This window comes from Chlorocebus sabaeus, chromosome 11, assembly GCF_047675955.1.
Source record: "Chlorocebus sabaeus isolate Y175 chromosome 11, mChlSab1.0.hap1, whole genome shotgun sequence".
NCBI lineage: Eukaryota > Metazoa > Chordata > Mammalia > Primates > Cercopithecidae > Chlorocebus > Chlorocebus sabaeus.
In genome coordinates, this window is record NC_132914.1 from 28,120,499 (window position 1) to 28,138,009 (window position 17,511).

The 17,511-nt window shown below is 37.1% G+C and overlaps 1 protein-coding gene across 9 annotated transcripts in view; it reads left to right on the plus strand.

Moving 5' to 3' along the window:
• The window catches only part of BMAL2 (basic helix-loop-helix ARNT like 2), a 76,409-nt gene that overhangs the window by 15,634 nt on the left and 43,264 nt on the right, over nucleotides 1–17,511 (plus strand). For 6 of the 9 annotated variants that reach the window (XM_007968015.3, XM_007968013.3, XM_007968016.3 and 3 more), the window contains exons 2-3: nucleotides 13,610–13,760; nucleotides 15,482–15,583. In XM_007968015.3, coding sequence (XP_007966206.3) covers nucleotides 13,610–13,760; nucleotides 15,482–15,583 — 253 coding nt within the window. Of the gene's footprint in view, nucleotides 1–13,609; nucleotides 13,761–14,284; nucleotides 14,392–15,481; nucleotides 15,584–17,511 lie in introns of those variants that run through there. The other 3 variants (XM_007968022.3, XM_037990239.2, XM_007968021.3) reach the window with 2 other exon arrangements.

Consider the following 17,511-nt stretch of genomic DNA (forward strand, 5'->3'; position numbering starts at 1 on the left):
CTACTATCCACCTAACCTAATCACCCCAGGGCCAGATACCAGATCCCTACGTAGGGACAGCCCCTGTTCCCCAGAGTCTGCTGAAATTATTCAAAGTAGCCAATTCCAAGCTTGCTTAGCCTGCCTCACGTGTTCCTTCAGAAACCAGAATCAAGACTCTTGCCCTCAGTTCTCTCTCTTCCTCTGACTGACCCAGTGCTTCCCCTGTGGCACCTTCAGTGTTGTGGCATGCCCATTCCATGTGGGAATGGCGAGTAACAGTCTGTCTTTTCAGTGGCAATAAATGTCTCCTGATTGGTTGACCCTACTTTATCTCAAATTTCTACTAATACATTATATTGTAAAACTAAAGTGAACAAGATACCGTACAAAATTTAATATTTTTAGAGCATTTGCTATTTCATAAGTAATTTGAAAACATTGTATTTAAAGACAGCATAGGACTCCATCAGATAATTGCACCCTAATTTTTTAGCCGTTCCCTTGTTAAAGCTGTTAGATTTGTTTTCAGGTTTATGCTGCTGAAGTATTTTTATTAATTTCTTTGTACAAAAGTCTTTATGTATGTCTTTAGTAATTTTAGGATAAGTTCAAAGAAATTGAATTGCTAAATCGAAGAACAGCATGTGTTTGTGCCCCTTGATGTAATTTTTCAAATTGCCTTCTGGAAACATTATATATGATGAGCATCTCTAATCTGAAAATCCAAAATCTGAAGTGCCAGAAAATCCTCAACTTTTTGAGTACTGGAATGACACCACAAGTGGAAAATTCCACACCTGACCTCATGTGACAGGTTGTGGTTAAAATAAAGTCAATGTCAATAAACTAGGCGTCGAAGGAACATACCTCAAAATATTAAGAGCCATCTATGACAGACCCGCAGCCAACATCATACTGAATAGGCAAAACCTGGAAGCATTCACCCTGAGAACTGGAACAAGGCAAGGATGCCCACTCTCACCACTCCTGTTCAACATAGTCCTGGGAGTTCTAGCCAGAGCAGTCAGGCAAGAGAAAGAAATAAAAGGCATCCAAACAGGAAATAGGAAAATAAGTCAAATTATCTCTCTTCGCTGACAATATGATTGTCTATATGGAAAACCCTGAAGATTCTGCTAAAAGGCTCCTAAGCTGATAAATAACTTCAGTCAAGTTTCAGGATACAAAATAATTGTAAAAAAGTCAGTAGCATTTTCATACTGCTAAGCTGAGCACCAAATCAAGAGTGCAATCTCATTCACAATAGCCATTAAAATAATACCTAGGAATACAACTAACCAGGGAGGTGAAACATCTATACAAAGAGAATTACAAAACACTGCTCAAAGAAATCAGAGATGACACAAACAAATGGAAAAACATTCCATGCTCATGGATAGGAAGAATCGATATTGTTAAAATGGCCATACTGCCCAAGGTGGTTTACAGATTCAGTGCTATTTCTATCAAGCTACCAATGTTATTTTTCACAGAATTAGAAAAAACTATCCCAAAATTCATATGGAACCAAAAAACCCGAACAGTCAGAGCAATCCTAAGCAAAAAGAACAAAGCCCGAAACATCACACTACCCGACTTCAAACTATACAAGGCAATAGTAACCAAAACAGCATGAGACTGGTACAAAAGCAGACATAGACCAATGGAACAGATTAGAGAACCCAGAAATAAAGCTGTACACCTATAACCATCTGATCTTCGACAAAGCTGACAATTACAAAGTGGGGAAAGGAGTCCATATTCAATAAACTGTGCTAGGATAACTGGCTGGCTATATGCAGAACATTGAAAGTGGACCACTTCCTTTCACCAGATACAAAAATCAACTCAAGGTGGATTAAAGATTTAAATGTAAAACCTAAAACTATAAAAAAACCCTAGAAGAAAACCTAGAAAATACCATTCTGGATGTAGGCCTTGGCAAAGATTTCATAATGTAGTTTCCAAAAGCAATTGCAACAAAAACAAAAATAGATAAGTGGGACCTAATTAAACTAAAGAGTTTCTACACAGCAAAAGGAAGCATTGAAAGAATAAACAGCCTACAGAATGGGAGAAAATATTTGAAAATGTTGCATCCAAAGAAGGTCAAATATCCAGAATCTATAAAGAACTTAACCAGCATAAAACAACCGTATTTTAAACGTGGGCAAAGGACATAAACAGACACTTCTCAAAACAAGACATACATGCAGCCAACACACACGAAAAAATGCTTACCATCATGAATCATTACAGAAATGCAAATCAAAACCACAATGAGATACCATCTTATGAAAGTCAGAATGGCTATTATTAAAAAGTCAGAAAGTAACAGATGTTGGCAAAGTTGTGGAGAAAAGCGAACACTTACACACTGCCTATGGGAATGTAAATTAGTTCAGCCACTGTGGAAAGCGGTTTGGAGGTTTCCCAAAGAACTTAAAACAGAACTACCATCTGACCCAGCAATCCCAACTCTAGGTATACACCCGAAGGAATATAAATTGTTCTACCAAAAAGACACATGCATTCAAATGTTCATTGCAATACTGTTCACAATAGCAAATACAGGGAATCAACCTAGATGCTCATCAGTGGTGGACTGGACAAAGAAAATGTGGTACATACACACTAGGGAATGCTACACAGCCGTAAAAAGAATGCAGTCATGCCCTTTGCAGCAACATGGGTGGAGCTGGAGGTTATTATCCTAGGCAAATTAACAGAGGAACAGAAAACCAAATACTGTATGTTCTCACTTGTTAGTGGGAGCTAAACACTGACTACACACAGACACAACAAGGGGAACAATAGACATTGGGGCCTACTTTCTGAAGGTGGAGGGTGGGAGGAAGGGTGAGTGTTAAAAAATTACCTATTGGGCACTCTGCTCCCTACCTGGGTAACGAAATAATTTGCATACCAAACCCCAGCAACATGCAGTTTACACATATAACAAACCTGCATATATATCCCTTAAACCTAAATGAGATTAAAAAAAAAAAAAAGTCAAAACCTTGTTTTGTGCAAAAATTACTTAAAATACTGTATGAAATTACCTTCATGTTTTGTGTATAAAGTGTATATGAAACATAAGTGACTTCCGTATTTACACTTGGTATCTTACTGGGTATCTGCAGATATTACAAAATCCAAACAAAATCCAAATTCTGACACACTTCTAAACATTTCAGTTAAGGGATATTCAACCTGTACCAGTTTTCCTTCCTACTAGAAATGTATGAAATTATAAGGATGTCTTCTCACCCCTTCCCCTTCTGTAAGGCACCTTTGCCAGCTCAACAAATGATCGGTTTTATAATTCAGTAATTACTAGATTAGTAGTAATATGGTCAGCCCAAATTTTAAGGAATTAACTAAAGAGACATTGTGGAAACAAATCACTGTCTTGTGTATTTCAGCAGTAGGAAGTGAGGTTGACCTCTTTTATTTGAGCCTTATTGCCATTTCCAGACGTTCCTCACTGTCATTTATTGTCTTCATTTTGGTTTTCTGTTCATTGCACTCTCCTCTTACACCTGCTTCTGCTTAGTCTTCTGCTGACCTTCAGGGTGCTGCTGCATCATATTCTTAGAGACATTTCCTCTCCTCCCCATCCCCTCATGTTACACTAGGCAACATGGATCTTCTCCTTTTTAACACACTCTGTCCTCACTTCACTGCAAACAGTGCTCCATAGACCTTTAATCAGCTGGAAATTCTTCACCTCTGAATCCCCAAGTCTGAATTTCTTACTGCAAACCATGGTTTCATATTTTTACGGCTCTCCCACTGACACCAAATTTCTTTGTCATCCTAATGTTATTTCCAAGCACTTCATCCACTTCCCATTTCCTTTTTTGGCTCATTCTGTGTGTCTCTTGCTTTCCTGCCCAGCCTGTGATCTGTGATGCACCATTTAACTGTGATGTGATAGACACCACTTACCTGTTTATCTTTTTGAACTTCTACATACTTTCCTGGGAAGTTGCTGGCCTTGGGCAACCCAAAACATTTATTTTCTCTGCTTCAGTTCTCCAGCTGTTATGTGATCATGGACAAAATCACATGCCAGCCGAGCTGTGTGTCCTTGGAGTCTAGGATTGTGTGGTTTCTCCTTTATTATTTGGAATTCACGGAAACTAACAGTCTTAAAATAGAAATTCACAGAAAATGAGCCTAAATACATTTTAGTTTATGGAGTCTGAGACAGTTATGCTGTGTCCCAGGGACTTCCACCTGGGTTCCTTTCTCACCATATGTAAGCCTTTGCTCCCCTAAGATGATTTAATCTTAAGAACCATCCTCAGTACTTCCCTTTTAGACAACTTGCTACTTCTGAGGCCAAGGCCAGAAGAATCAAATCCTTCTGTGATGTTTTAATATCGTATCTGAGATGTGATATTTTGGGCTCCTGACCCCTGCCTGAAATGATTTTTGGCCTTCTCTGTCCAGGCTTAGCAGCAGAGCCATATTTCTCCAACCAAGATGGAGAGGTTTTCAGTTATACAGCTTGGAGTATAGTCTTTATTACAGAAATAAACAGATGAGAGGCCATTCTGTTTAGGCAAAGATGGAATGCATTATGATGAAAGTTGTAGCTTTTGCTAGGAAGACTAATTCCAGAACTGATTTGCTAGGAGGGAGAACATCGTAAATGTTCCCCCTGCCTTGGTGAGGATTGGCCTCAGTAGTGAATAGGGCTGAGGCAGTCCTCGGTAACTACATTAGCTTCCTGCTACCTGGAGATAAAGCTCAGACCCCTTGGTGTTACATCCAAGGCCCTCCATGAACTAGTGCAATAATCTACCTTTCAAGCTTGATCTCACATCAGTTTTACATTGTGGCCAGCCATACTGATCTTGCTATCCCCTGATAGTCCATATGCCTTCTTTTCTCTAAGTCGCGTGTAGGTCTTACAAAAGTAAGACATGATACTTAGAAAAGTTTGGAACAATATAGGAAAGCAGAAAAGAGAAAAATCCTTTGGCTACTGAGATGAAACTCCTAGAAACATTTCACTGTGTGTGTTTTTTCTCTCCCTTGCAGATGGCATTATTTTTGTTGTTTTTCCATAGTCTTTCGTCCTCCTTTTTAAAACTAAACATTACATAAGCATTTATTTTTTATTTCCATAGGGTTTGGGGGAACAGGTGGTGTTTGGTTACACAAACAATAAGTTCTTCAGTGGTGATTTCTGAAATCTTGGTGCACCCATCACCCGAGCTGTATATACTGTATCCAATGTGAGGATGAATTGAGCCCAGGAGGCAGAGGTTGCCGTGAGCTGAGATTGTGCTGCTGCACTCCAGCCTGGGTGACAGAGTGAGACCCTATTTTTAAAAAAGTACTAGCAGCAGTAAAATGTAAAAGAGAAAGAATTTAGCACTGAGAAGGGCACAGCATCATTTTTCTGGTATTCTTGACAAATGTGCACAATCTAAATTTAGTCATGAGGGAATATCAGACAAACTTAAGCTAGAGGACATTCTAGAAAATAACTTCCCAGTACCCTTCAAAAGTCTCAAGAAAGACAGAAGAAGCCTGAGGAACCATTACAGAGGAAAGGAAACAAAGGACAGGTGGCAGGTGCTAAATGCATTGTGTGATCCTGGACCAGTAAAGGACATTAGGACAATTGACAAAATTTGTATAAGGTCTGTAAATTAGATAATAATTGTATATCAGTGTTAATTTCCTGATCTTGATGATTATGCTGGGGTTAAGACTGACATTATCATTTGGCGAATATTATTGAAGGGTATATGGGAATTCTTTACAGTACGTTTGCCAACCTGAAATTATTTCAAGATAAAATAGTTAACAACTTTATAATTAAAAATAAAGCAACAACATTAACTCAATGTTGTTTACCTAACTGACACCTTAGGCATCTACATTGGCTCACCAACAATGTCCACACGTTTTTGCTGGACTGGTTACTTAATTAGTATCAGTAAGCTTCTGGTTTTCAAACAAATTTCATGTACATTTTTTTATTTGATTCTGAAACAAACAAATGTGGTTTGTGGGAAATTTCCTCCATCTTAAAGAAACAGGGTTGGTTATGTTAAGTGATTTGTCCAAAAAAAAAAAAAAAAAAAAAACCAGTACTAACAAAGTAGTGGGTAGATGGGACCACAAAGATTTTCTGGGTTTGGACTCTCAGAAGTTAAAAAGGCCACTTTCATTTCTCAAGGAAGTAATTTAAACATTTACACAGAATAAATTATTTTTAACCAAAAGTTATTTCCAAGATAATGAAAATGTACACAAATTTTAAGATATAGCACACTGTTGGCCATGAAAGTAGGTAATGAAACAAAAGTTTTAAAGTTTTATGAAAATTGAAAAATTTTCCCAAACTGCCATGGCTTCTGTGAATGTGTGTGTGCATAGGTGCATATATGTAATGTGTATTCTCTTTCAACCACAATGCCAGATTCCAAATTTGAACCCCTTTGTAACTATGAGCCTAAACCAAGTGGCTACTTGGCTTCCCTCGGTTATGACTTCCAAACAGCTACTCATTTCCCATAGTTTATTTTCCTCCTTGAGGAATTGATACTAAACAGTAGACCTTTGAAATATTGCAAGATGGATTATCATCACCAGGGAGACAGACATAGAGTGGAGTGAGATTTAATGCTAATCTCATTTTAAGTAAAATCACAAACTTTCTTTGTAAAAAGGCAATCACAATATCTTCACTTAACCTAAATTCTGTATTATTTTGTTGAGTGTTAAAGAACACATGTTACATTCACTACTGAGAAGTCACTCAATTTGGTGAGGAAAGACAATATGAAAACATTAAATCATATACCTCCACAATGAGTTATATAAAAGCAGGGCTGAACTTCAATTCCTAACACATGGTCTCATCTTCTGCAGATGTATATGTGGAGGCAGAAAGTCAAGCAAACTGGAAAGTTAAAAATGAAATTTTTACTCCTTAAATTATGAGTCACCTACTAACAAAAATAAGAATCTGCATCATGGAGATTATTTCCAAAGAACAGATCCTTTCAGCTAAAACTAACTAGTCTCACTAACCCATATTTTCCTTTTGCTTACAGAAAGCCCTCTGTTTTTAATATACTTCTACTGACATAGAGTCAATGGAACATAGCTAATTATAAGGCAGTACGCCCCACCCATTAAAGAACATAAAGACCTTTAAAGCTTCAGGTTTTTATTTTGTCTAGAGGAGACTATTCTGCCTGCCTGGAGATAATTCACATTTTTTGTTTAAAGGTTAATAAGGAAGTAGGATAGAAACGTGAAGATCATGCTTCCCAGAATGGGAGGCAAAAAAAAAAAAAAAAAAAAATCTTCATTTTATTTCTGTCTCTGAACTTATGTGAAGGAAAGAATGTGCTTGCAGAGTGTGTGTTGGAAGTAGGGGGAGTGGTTGGGGGTCTGGTATTATATATTCCAGGGTATGCAGTGGTTTAACGGGAGTGAATTTTTCCTTTTGATTTGTCATTTGATGAAATAAATTCCCTGCACTTTTCTGTAGAGACAGATGGTAATCTGTCATTCAAAATCCAGTAGAATGAAGTCTAGAAGCTGAAGCCATATTTGATCTCATGTGGTATGTGGTGATCCTGAACTGGTCCCATTTAGAGAATCCAGGCCTAGAAGTAAGTCTTGGGATGTTGCAGACTGGAAACTCAATTCCCAAGTGCACCATGGTCACTGGTAAAATTATTCTCCCCACTTCTTTATCATGAGATCTATTATTCCTGTGAAGATGGTAAAAATAATGTGTGTTGTTTAAAGAAGAAAGATAAGACATTGATCTGTGAAAGAGGTAGAACATGAATTCCTTAGAAGACCCTGTGTGTCCTTCATGGTCACACCCCCCTTTCTTTTCCCGAAGAGAACCACTGTTCTGACTTTTGTCTTAACTAGCCCCTTGCTTTCTGTATAGGGAGATATCTGTATACACAAACGAACAAACAAAAAAAAAGCTCTGAAAAAACCCAGGTATTCCTAAAATTGATTAGTTTTCCTTTTTTTTTTTTTTTTTTTTTTAGTTTACTTGTTTTTGAACTTTATATAAATTTTTAAAAACATGCAATGTGTTTTTGACAGTGACTTTTTTGCCCTCAGCATTATGGTTTTTCATTGTTGTTGTTGTCGTTGTTTGTTTTAGAAGACAGGGTCTCACTCTGTCACCCAGGCTAGAGTGCAGCACGCTCACTGTAACCCTCAACTCCTGGACTCAGGCAATCCTCCCACCTCAGCCTCCTGAGTAGCTAGGACTATATGTGCGCACCACCATGCTTGGCTAGTTTTAAAATTTTCTTGTAGAGACAGCATCTCACTGTGTTGCCCAGACTGGTCTCAAACTTCTGGCCTTACGTGGTCCTCTTACCTTGGCCTTTCAAGTCTTCATACTGGAATTACAGGCATGAGCCACTGCACCTGGCCAGCATTATGTTATTTAATTCATTCATGTTGAGTATAGCTGGGCTTCATTCATTTTTGCTGCTGTTAGTATTCCATTCAGTAACTAAGCAATGTACCCATTTTGCTGATGAAAATTTAAAGTTTCCAGTTTTCTCAGGTTTTTGTGGTTGTTGTTCAATTACAAACAATGCTGCTAATGCATTTCTTATACCTGTCAGCTAATACACAGTAAGAGTTTTTCCATATGCCTAGGAGGGCAATGCCAAGTCATATATTATATATGTGTTCATCTTTATTAGGTAATGTAAAACTGGTTTCCAAAGTGGCTGTAGCAACTTACATTCCTGCCAGCAGAGCATGAGCCTTTCCATTGCTCTACGTCCTCACCAACACTTGATATCATCAAATTTTTCAATTGTAGCCATCATATATTAGTATATCACTACAGTTTCCTTAGGATTTTCCTGGTTACCAATGAGATTGAGTATCTTTTCATCCATATGTTGACAACCGGAATTTCTTTTATGAATGCCTATTCAAGTATTTTATCCAGTTTTCTATTGAGTCATTGGTCTTTTTCTTATTGATTCAAAGCCATTCTTTATATAATCTGAATACTAACCCTTTGTTGTTTATATGTCTAACAAATATCTTTTCCTAGTTTGTAGCTTGTGGATTCATTCTCTTTGTAGTGTCTTTTGATCAACGTTAACTTAAAGATTGTCACATTTAACAATCTTTTCCTTTATTGTTTTTACATTTTATGTCTTGGGAATTTCTTTCTATGAAATAAAAATACTCTCCCTCCTTTAGAGTTGTCTTAGTCCATTGCTGCTGTTATTAAAAAACACCTTAGGCTGGGTAATTTATAAACAACCAGTTGTTATTTCTGACAATTCTAGAGGCTGGGAAGTCCAAGATCAAGGCACGGGCAAGTTCACTATCTGGTGAGGGCTGCTCCTTCTGCTTCTACGATGGTATCTTCTTGCTGCATCCTCACTTGGCAGAAGAGGCAAAGGAATGGAAGGGACAAACTTGTCCTCTCGGCCCTTTTAAGGTGGCACTAATCCCATCTATGAGGGTGGAGTGTGCATGACCTAATCACCTCCTAGTGGCCCCACCTTTTAATATTGTTGAACTGGGAATTAAGTTTCCACATGAATTTGGGAGGAACACAAGCACTCAAACCATAGCAAAAGTTTCTTTATTCTATTTTTGTTTTTTACATTTAGGTTCAAATTCAACTGAATTTGTTTTTGTATTTGGTGTAACACAGGGAGTCCGGTTTCATCTTTTCCATAGAGAAAACCAATTGATCCCAGACCATTTACTAAAAAGTGATTTTTTTCTCCCACATTGATCTGAAATACCACCTTTGATATTTAGCAGATATCCGTATTACATGTCTGGGCTTTTTATTCTCTTCCATTCATCTATCTATCCTCATGCCAGTGCTACACTGTCTTAATTACTGTGTCTTTACAAGTCTTGATATCTGATAGGGCCAGTGTTCCCACCTTTTCCTTGGTTATTCAAGACCCATTGTTCTTCTGTATATAGTTTGCATAGTTGTATGTTCCACTTGAGAGGTTCCACCAAAAAATTAAGTGTTTTGAGAGAAATTGCACATCTATTTTAGGATAATTTACATCTTTAGTATATTGAAGCCTCCAATTCAAAAGCCTGGCATATCTTTCCATTTATTTGGATCTTTCAAAATATTTTAAATAAAGTTTTAGTTTTTTCCATAAAGACCTTATACATTTATTAGATTTATTCTTTAGATACTCTGTATTTTTGAGATTATTATAAATTCTATCTTTTAAATATCATTTTCTTACCATTTGTTACTTTGGATAGAAAGGCAATTGATTTTTACATATTGATTTATATACAGCCAACTTGCTATATCCTCTAACTTTAATGATTTATATATTGGATTATTTTGGATTTTCTATGTAGTCAATCATATCATTTCTCAATAAGAGCAAAACAATTTTATTTCTTAATTTTATATTTCATTTTTCTTTTTCTTGCCTTACCCTACTGTGAGGTCTTCTAATATAGAATTAAATAAGGGTGTTGTTGTTTCTGATCTTAAAAAGAACACTTTCAATATTTCTTCATTAGTATTTCTACACTTACTGAGATGATTGTATAGTTTTTCATTTATTTGTTATTGTAGTAAATTATATTCATTAGTTACTAAAATGAAGGTACTCCTGCATCCCTAGGATGAAACTATCTTAGTCATGATGGATGGTTATTTTTACACATTTCTGAATTTTGTTTGATAATGTTTTATTAAGATTTTTGGATTTTTGTTTGTGAATGAGACTGGCCTGTAATTTTCCTTTTGTACTGTCATTGTCAGGTTTTCATATCAAAATTATGTAAGCCGCCTTGACAAAGAAAAGTTGAGGGTCAAGGTAGTCCCTCTTTTTTCATATAGTGGAATAGTTTGTGTAAGGAAGGATATAGGAATATTCAGGTTTTTATTTCTCTTTGTTTCAATTTAGGTAAGTTAAAATTCTATAGAAAATGCTCCATCTAAATTTTTAAATATTTAGCATGATTTTTAATGATATTTTATTATCTTTTAAATTTCTTGTGCATGTAAATTATGACCCCAAATTTTTTATTTTTTTGTACATTTTTTTCTTTGAAAAATCTTGCCATAAAGTTGTTAGAGTTTCCAATCATTTGGAAGAAACTTTGTTTAGCTTTTTTGGTCTACACTCTTATATGTTTATATTCTATTTCATTATTTCTGGTCTTATTTTTATGATTTTCTTTCTTCTAGTTCTTTGGATTTATTTTACTGATCTTTTTCTGATTTCTTAAATTATTTACTTATTAAATTTCAATTTTTCTTTTTTTAAACATTGTTAAAATTTCACTCTAAGTAATGCTTATGCATCTCTACACATTTTTGTGTGTGACATTTTATTAATATTTAATTGCAAATATTTTGTCATTTTACATTTGAATTTCCTCTTATCCCATAAATTATTTGTGGGATTCTTGATTTACAAAGATGTAGGGATTTTCTGGTTATTTTTTTGTTACTGACTTCCAACACAATTACACTGAAGTCAGAAAATGTTTTATGTATGATATCAATTTGTCAAAATCTTTGAGACTGATTTTTGGTCCAGTATATTGTCAGTCTTTATAAATGCTCCATAACTGGCCAAAAACAATGAACACTGGTGTTTCAAGCTGCTAGGCATAGTGCTCCATATATGTGTGTTATATGAAGCTTGCCGATCGTGCCAGATAAATTTTCTATATCATTATTTTTACTACTTGATCTATCAGTTACTGTCAAAGATGTGTTAAAAATATTCCACTATTATTGTAGACTTATTACATTCTCCTTGTAAATATTGTTACATATTTTCAATCTGTGTTATTGGGTACAAATTACCTTAAACTTTTTATGTGCATAGTAATGTGAGAAATATAGTTAATTACAGAGGCTCAAATTTAGACTATAGGTTATTTTGGTTCAGTGATTCTGATTTTTATATTTTGTAAAACATTTAATAAACCTCACTTGAGACAAAAAGGATTTTTTAAAATCACACTTAGCAATTCAGAGTTAAAAATGTTGGTGTCTCTTGACCTTGTTAACCCATTTCTGGGATACTGTCCAAAATAACCAGAAGTAGATAAAAAGCTTTATGTACCAAAATACATATTTGTACTGGCAAATAAAATAAAATTAAATGTCGGTTCTAACAATAGGAGAGTGATTAAATAACTGGACACAGCTACATGATAATGTGTTATACATCCATTAGAGTCATTTATAAAGAATTTATAATAAAACTGGAAAGTTATTATGTCACAATGATGCATAAATCTGACTACAGTCGGTCCCTCTTACCCATGGGGGATATGTTCTGAGACTCCCCAGTGCATGCCTGAAACTGCAGATAATACCAACCTCTACATATATGAATTTTTCCTATATATACATACCTATGATAAAAGTTTAATTTATAAATTTAGCATAGTAAGAGATTAACTACAATAATTAATAATAAAATAGAACAATTATAACAATGTGCCAGAATCATTACTCTTGTGCTTTGGGGCCACTACTAAGCAAAATAAGGGTTCTTTGAACACCAGCACTGTGGTACTGCAACAGTGGCTCTAATAACCTAGCCAGCCACTAAGCAACTCGCAGGCAGGTGACATATACAGCATGGATATGCTAGATAGAGGGATGACTGTGGTGTGAGATTTCATCATGCTACTCAGAACCATGTGCAATTGATAACTTATGAATGATTTATTTCTGGAATTTTCCACTTAATATTCAGACCAAAGTTGTGCATAACTGAAACCACAGAAAGCAAACTGCAGATAAGAGGGGACTACTGTATACTGTATGACTTCAATTACCTTAATGATAACTATAGAAAAAAATTCTAGGAAGAAGTATCTCAGAAGCATTGTAACATTAATTGATGTAACATTAATTGGTGTAACATTGGGGGAAAAATGGTTTTTCCCCCTTCCTTTCTGTTTTTCTTCGTTTTCTGTGTTTTCTACCATATTCAAATTTCTTTGACAATGTAGGAGGAAAGCCTTAAAAGCATGAACTAAGAAATGCTTATTTAATTAATACTTGAGTGTACACAATTAGTCTTTCATTCTATGTTATGTTGGTTTTGGCTGATATATATATATAATGTGTGTATATATATGATGTGTATATATAGATATAATATGTGTGTGTATATATATATTATATACATATATTATATCTATATATACACACACACACATTTTTTTTGAGATGGAGTCTCGCTCTGTTGCCCAGGCTGGAGTACAGTAGCACGATCTCAGCTCACTGCAACCTCTACCTTCCAGGTTCAAGGGATTCTCCTGCCTCAGCCACCTGAGTAGCTGGGATTACAGATGCCCACATTGCACTTGGCTCATTTTTGTACGTTAATAGAGATGGGGTTTCGCTGTGTTGGCCAGACTGGTCTTTATCTCCTGACCTCAGGTGATCCACCCGCCTCAGCCTCACAAAGTGCTGGGATTACAGGCATGAGCCACCACGCCTGGCCTTAGCTGGTATTTTTTAAATATCAAGATAGAAAAGTCATTTAAAATGTGTGATATGGATATGTACAAAGTAAAAGTTAATGTTTAAAATAAATGTCTTGTACTCTGCTGCCCGTAGGTAAAGTGTTGAGAGAGGAGAACCAGCACATTGCTCCTGTGGTTTCCAGCCGCGTGAGTCCAAGGACAGGACCAACAGCTATGGGGTCCTTCAGCTCACACATGACAGAGTTTCCACGAAAACGCAAAGCAAGTGATTCAGACCCATCCCAGTAAGTGAATTTGTTCCTCTAACCCAGTGAGAGCTTTGACTCTAGGGAGAAGAGGAAAATATTCCTTTTAAAATCTTTAATTATTTCCAAGTTCATGGTAACATTTGGAGACAGCAGAGTACTTATCTACCCAACTGCTACCTTTGTCAATGACTGACTTGGAACTTTTCCATCCAGCTCTGAAGAAAGGTATCTAGGAAGGTCAGCTGGAGTCTGAAAGAGACATAGGAACATGAGTTTTATTTGGTTAATGTTTATGGTCATGGCAAGATACTTGCCTTCCTTACTGAAATCCTTATAAACATGAGGAGAACACCTTGGATGTTTGACTTAAAATAATAATGACTACTTCTCACCTTACTCATCATGTATAGAATAACCAACCCTTGGTTATCTGTGGTCAGTTTAATCATATAAAACTCGTGCTTTCCGTATTTGTTAAGTCAAATTGATAATAAAGTCAATGTTAAGAATACCCACTGTCTCCTTATTTATTTTTGTTACCCCTGCAGCTTCAGTCCTAAATATTCTTTAATGACTTCCCCAAAGCTGGAGTTTATATGGTGAAAACATCAGGGCAAGCCAGGTACAGTGGCACACGCCTGCAGTACTAGCTACGCGGGAGGCTGAGGTAGGTTCATTTGAGCCCAGATGTTTGAGACCAGCAAGACCCCATCTCTAAATAAATAGGTATAATAATTTAGAAAACATTAAGGAAAAATAAAGATAGCCATCTAGAGCAACTCATCATAGGCTGGTACTTTACATAAATGTGAGAGTTGATGACATTTCTCCATCATGAATGAAGGGAAAAATCCTGCGTTGGGAGTTGGAGGTCAAGATAAGGACATAATAAAACATCCTGGCTCTTTGTTGTTGTTGTTGTTGGGGGATGATATTCAGCTCTTCATTTACAAAGTGGGCACATGCTAGCTCTTTTTACCTCAGTTCTTCCCAATACACTTTATAATTTAGCTTCAGTTCCCAAGACAGTAGAGTAAATACTAAAGCACTTCCCATGCCACATATAAAAGATTGGAAGGTTTTCTACTGTTTTTGGTTGTCTCTATTCCCTTAGTCTCTTCCATTAACATGGATGCTTCTGAAAACCATAGTTGATAAAGTGACAGTCTTTTCAGACTCTCTAGCTGTTTTCCATCCTAAATTATCAGTCAATAGCCCCCACTTAACTTGAGCTAAAAGTGACTGTTAGTTCTTTTTGTTTGCTTCCTTATTCTTCAGAATCATAAGCACCACTGTTCTTTCTTGGTGTCTAAATATGATTTCAGCAATTGAAGTGGGAACAGTGAATATAGAGGTAGCCCAGCTTCGTGCCACATGGCGGGGCACAGATGAGACCTTGCAGTGGTTTGGGGGTGAAATGGAAAGTGGGGTCAGTGCTAGCAAAAATATAAGAAACATGCAAAGTACTGACAGTACCGACATTTTTTTGTCAGCAAGCAACACTGAAGATTATTTAGGTAACTATTCACATTTTAGAAGAGGAAGAAGCTAGAACTCAGAAATGTCAAGCAGTTTGCCCAGCATCACACAGCTTGTTAGAATGCCTGATTCCAGATGTGGTATTTTCTCCACTTCACCCAGCTTCCTGTCACTGGGTAGCTGGACAGAGTGGGCTGCTTTCTCCACTTGAGTACAGGCTTGCTGTCCATTCCCCAAACATCTGGGTAGGGGGTGACCCAAGGCCTCCTTCCTTCCAGGTCAGGAATCATGACAGAAAAAGTGGTGGAAAAGATTTCTGAGAATCCCCTTACCTATCTTCTTTCAACGAGGATAGAAATATCAGCCTCCAGTGGCAGCAGGTAAGTCCTGGACCATTTTTGACATACTCCCTCCCCTACTTGAAGAGGACAGAGTGGCAGTGAAAACTTAATACATGTCCCGCTGATTTGCTCATCATCTATCCCAGAGCTGCTCCTTTCTGCCCCAATCCTTCCTTTATCCTACCAGTTTCTGTTCCCTTTAATGAAATTATGGATGTCAAAGTACGTGGTGCTGACTATATAGTGTCCTTCCCCAGGACTCAGTGCAGGAAAGCCAGTCAATAGGTGAGGCTGATTTCACTCACGTAGCCTCAGAGTGCTGGATATTTTTAAAAACGAAGAATATGTGAGAATGTCCACCCTTTCTGTGGCACTGTTGGTTTTGAATGGAGAGCTGGGTTTTTTGTTGTTGTTGTTGTTTTTTTGAGACAGAGTCTCACTCTGTCACCAGGCTGGAGTGCAGTGGCGCAATCTCGGCTCACTGCAACGTCCGCCTCCTAGGTTCAAGTGATTCTCCTGCCTCAGTCTCCCGAGTAAGTGGGACTACAGGCGCCCACAACCACGCCCAGCTAATTTTTATATTTTTAGTAGAGATGGGGTTTCACCATGTTGGCCAGGATGGTCTCAATCTCGACTTCATGATCCACCCTCCTCGGCCTCCCCAAAGTGCTGGGATTATAGGCATGAGCCACCGCACCTGGCCAGAGAGCTGGTTCTTTAAAAGGGTCTTTGATGAATCTGTGGAATATAGTCATTAAACATTTATTGGGTTGCTACTATGTGACAGTCAGTAGACTAGGAGAGATAGAGACACAAAGGTACAGGAAACTTGTGCAAGTGGAAAAGATACAAACAATTATTTTACATCATCATAACTGCTATAATAGAGACCCTGGGTACTATGTCAGCAAATAAAGTTAGGCATTTAAGTAAGATTTAAATGCTTCCTGGAAAAGTTGACTTAAGCTAAGTTTTAAATGAAAAATAGAAATAAGTCTACAGCCAGGTGTGATAGCTCATGCCTGTAATCCTAGCACTTTGGGAGGCAGAGGTGGGAAGATCACTTGAGCCCAGAAGTTCAAGGCTGCAGTGAGCTATGGTCACGCCACTGCATTCCAGCCTGGGTGACAGAGTGAGACCCTATCTCTATAAAAATACATTTAAAAACAGAAGACAAGAAGTGAGTCTACAGAGCAGGAGTGGAAAAGATATTTTAGGTGAAAAGAACAACCGTGCAGGCATACAGGTATGTAGTTGCATACTCCTGATCAGGAAATGAGTAGTTGTCACCATAGAGCAGAGGGTGCACTTAGAGGGAGGTGAGCTATTGAGATTTGAGGGATAAACATGAACTGAGTCATGAAAGATCTGCTGAACTGAAGAATCTGAAAACTGTCTTGAATGCAGTAGGAAAACTGAAGAATTCTAAGCATAAGAAGAACTTGATCAGATTGATATTTTTAAAAGAATTGATTGCCTCTGCACTTTTTCACTTTTTTATTATGTTAAATACACACACACACACACATATATACACAAACACATATATATAAATAACGTGAAATTTGCCATTTGAACCACTATTAAGTGTACAATTAATTGACATCAATTATAGTCAGTATTACAAACCATCACCTCTATTTCTAAAACTTTTGAATCACCCCAAAGAAAAACTCTGTGCCCATAAACAACAGCGTTCCCATTCTCCTCTCTCCCGATCCCTTGCTAACCTCTAGTGCATTTTCTGGCTCTGTAAATTTGCTTATTCTAGATATTTCACATAAGTGGGTGTCCAAGGCAGGTGGATTGCCTCAGCTTAGGAGTTTGCAACCAGCCTGTGCAACATGGTGAAACCCTGTCTCTACTAAAATACAAAAAATTAGCCAGGCGTGGTGGCGGGTGCCTGTAGTCCCAGCTACTTGGGAAGCTGAAGCAGGAGAATTGCTTAAATCCAGGAGGCAGAGGTT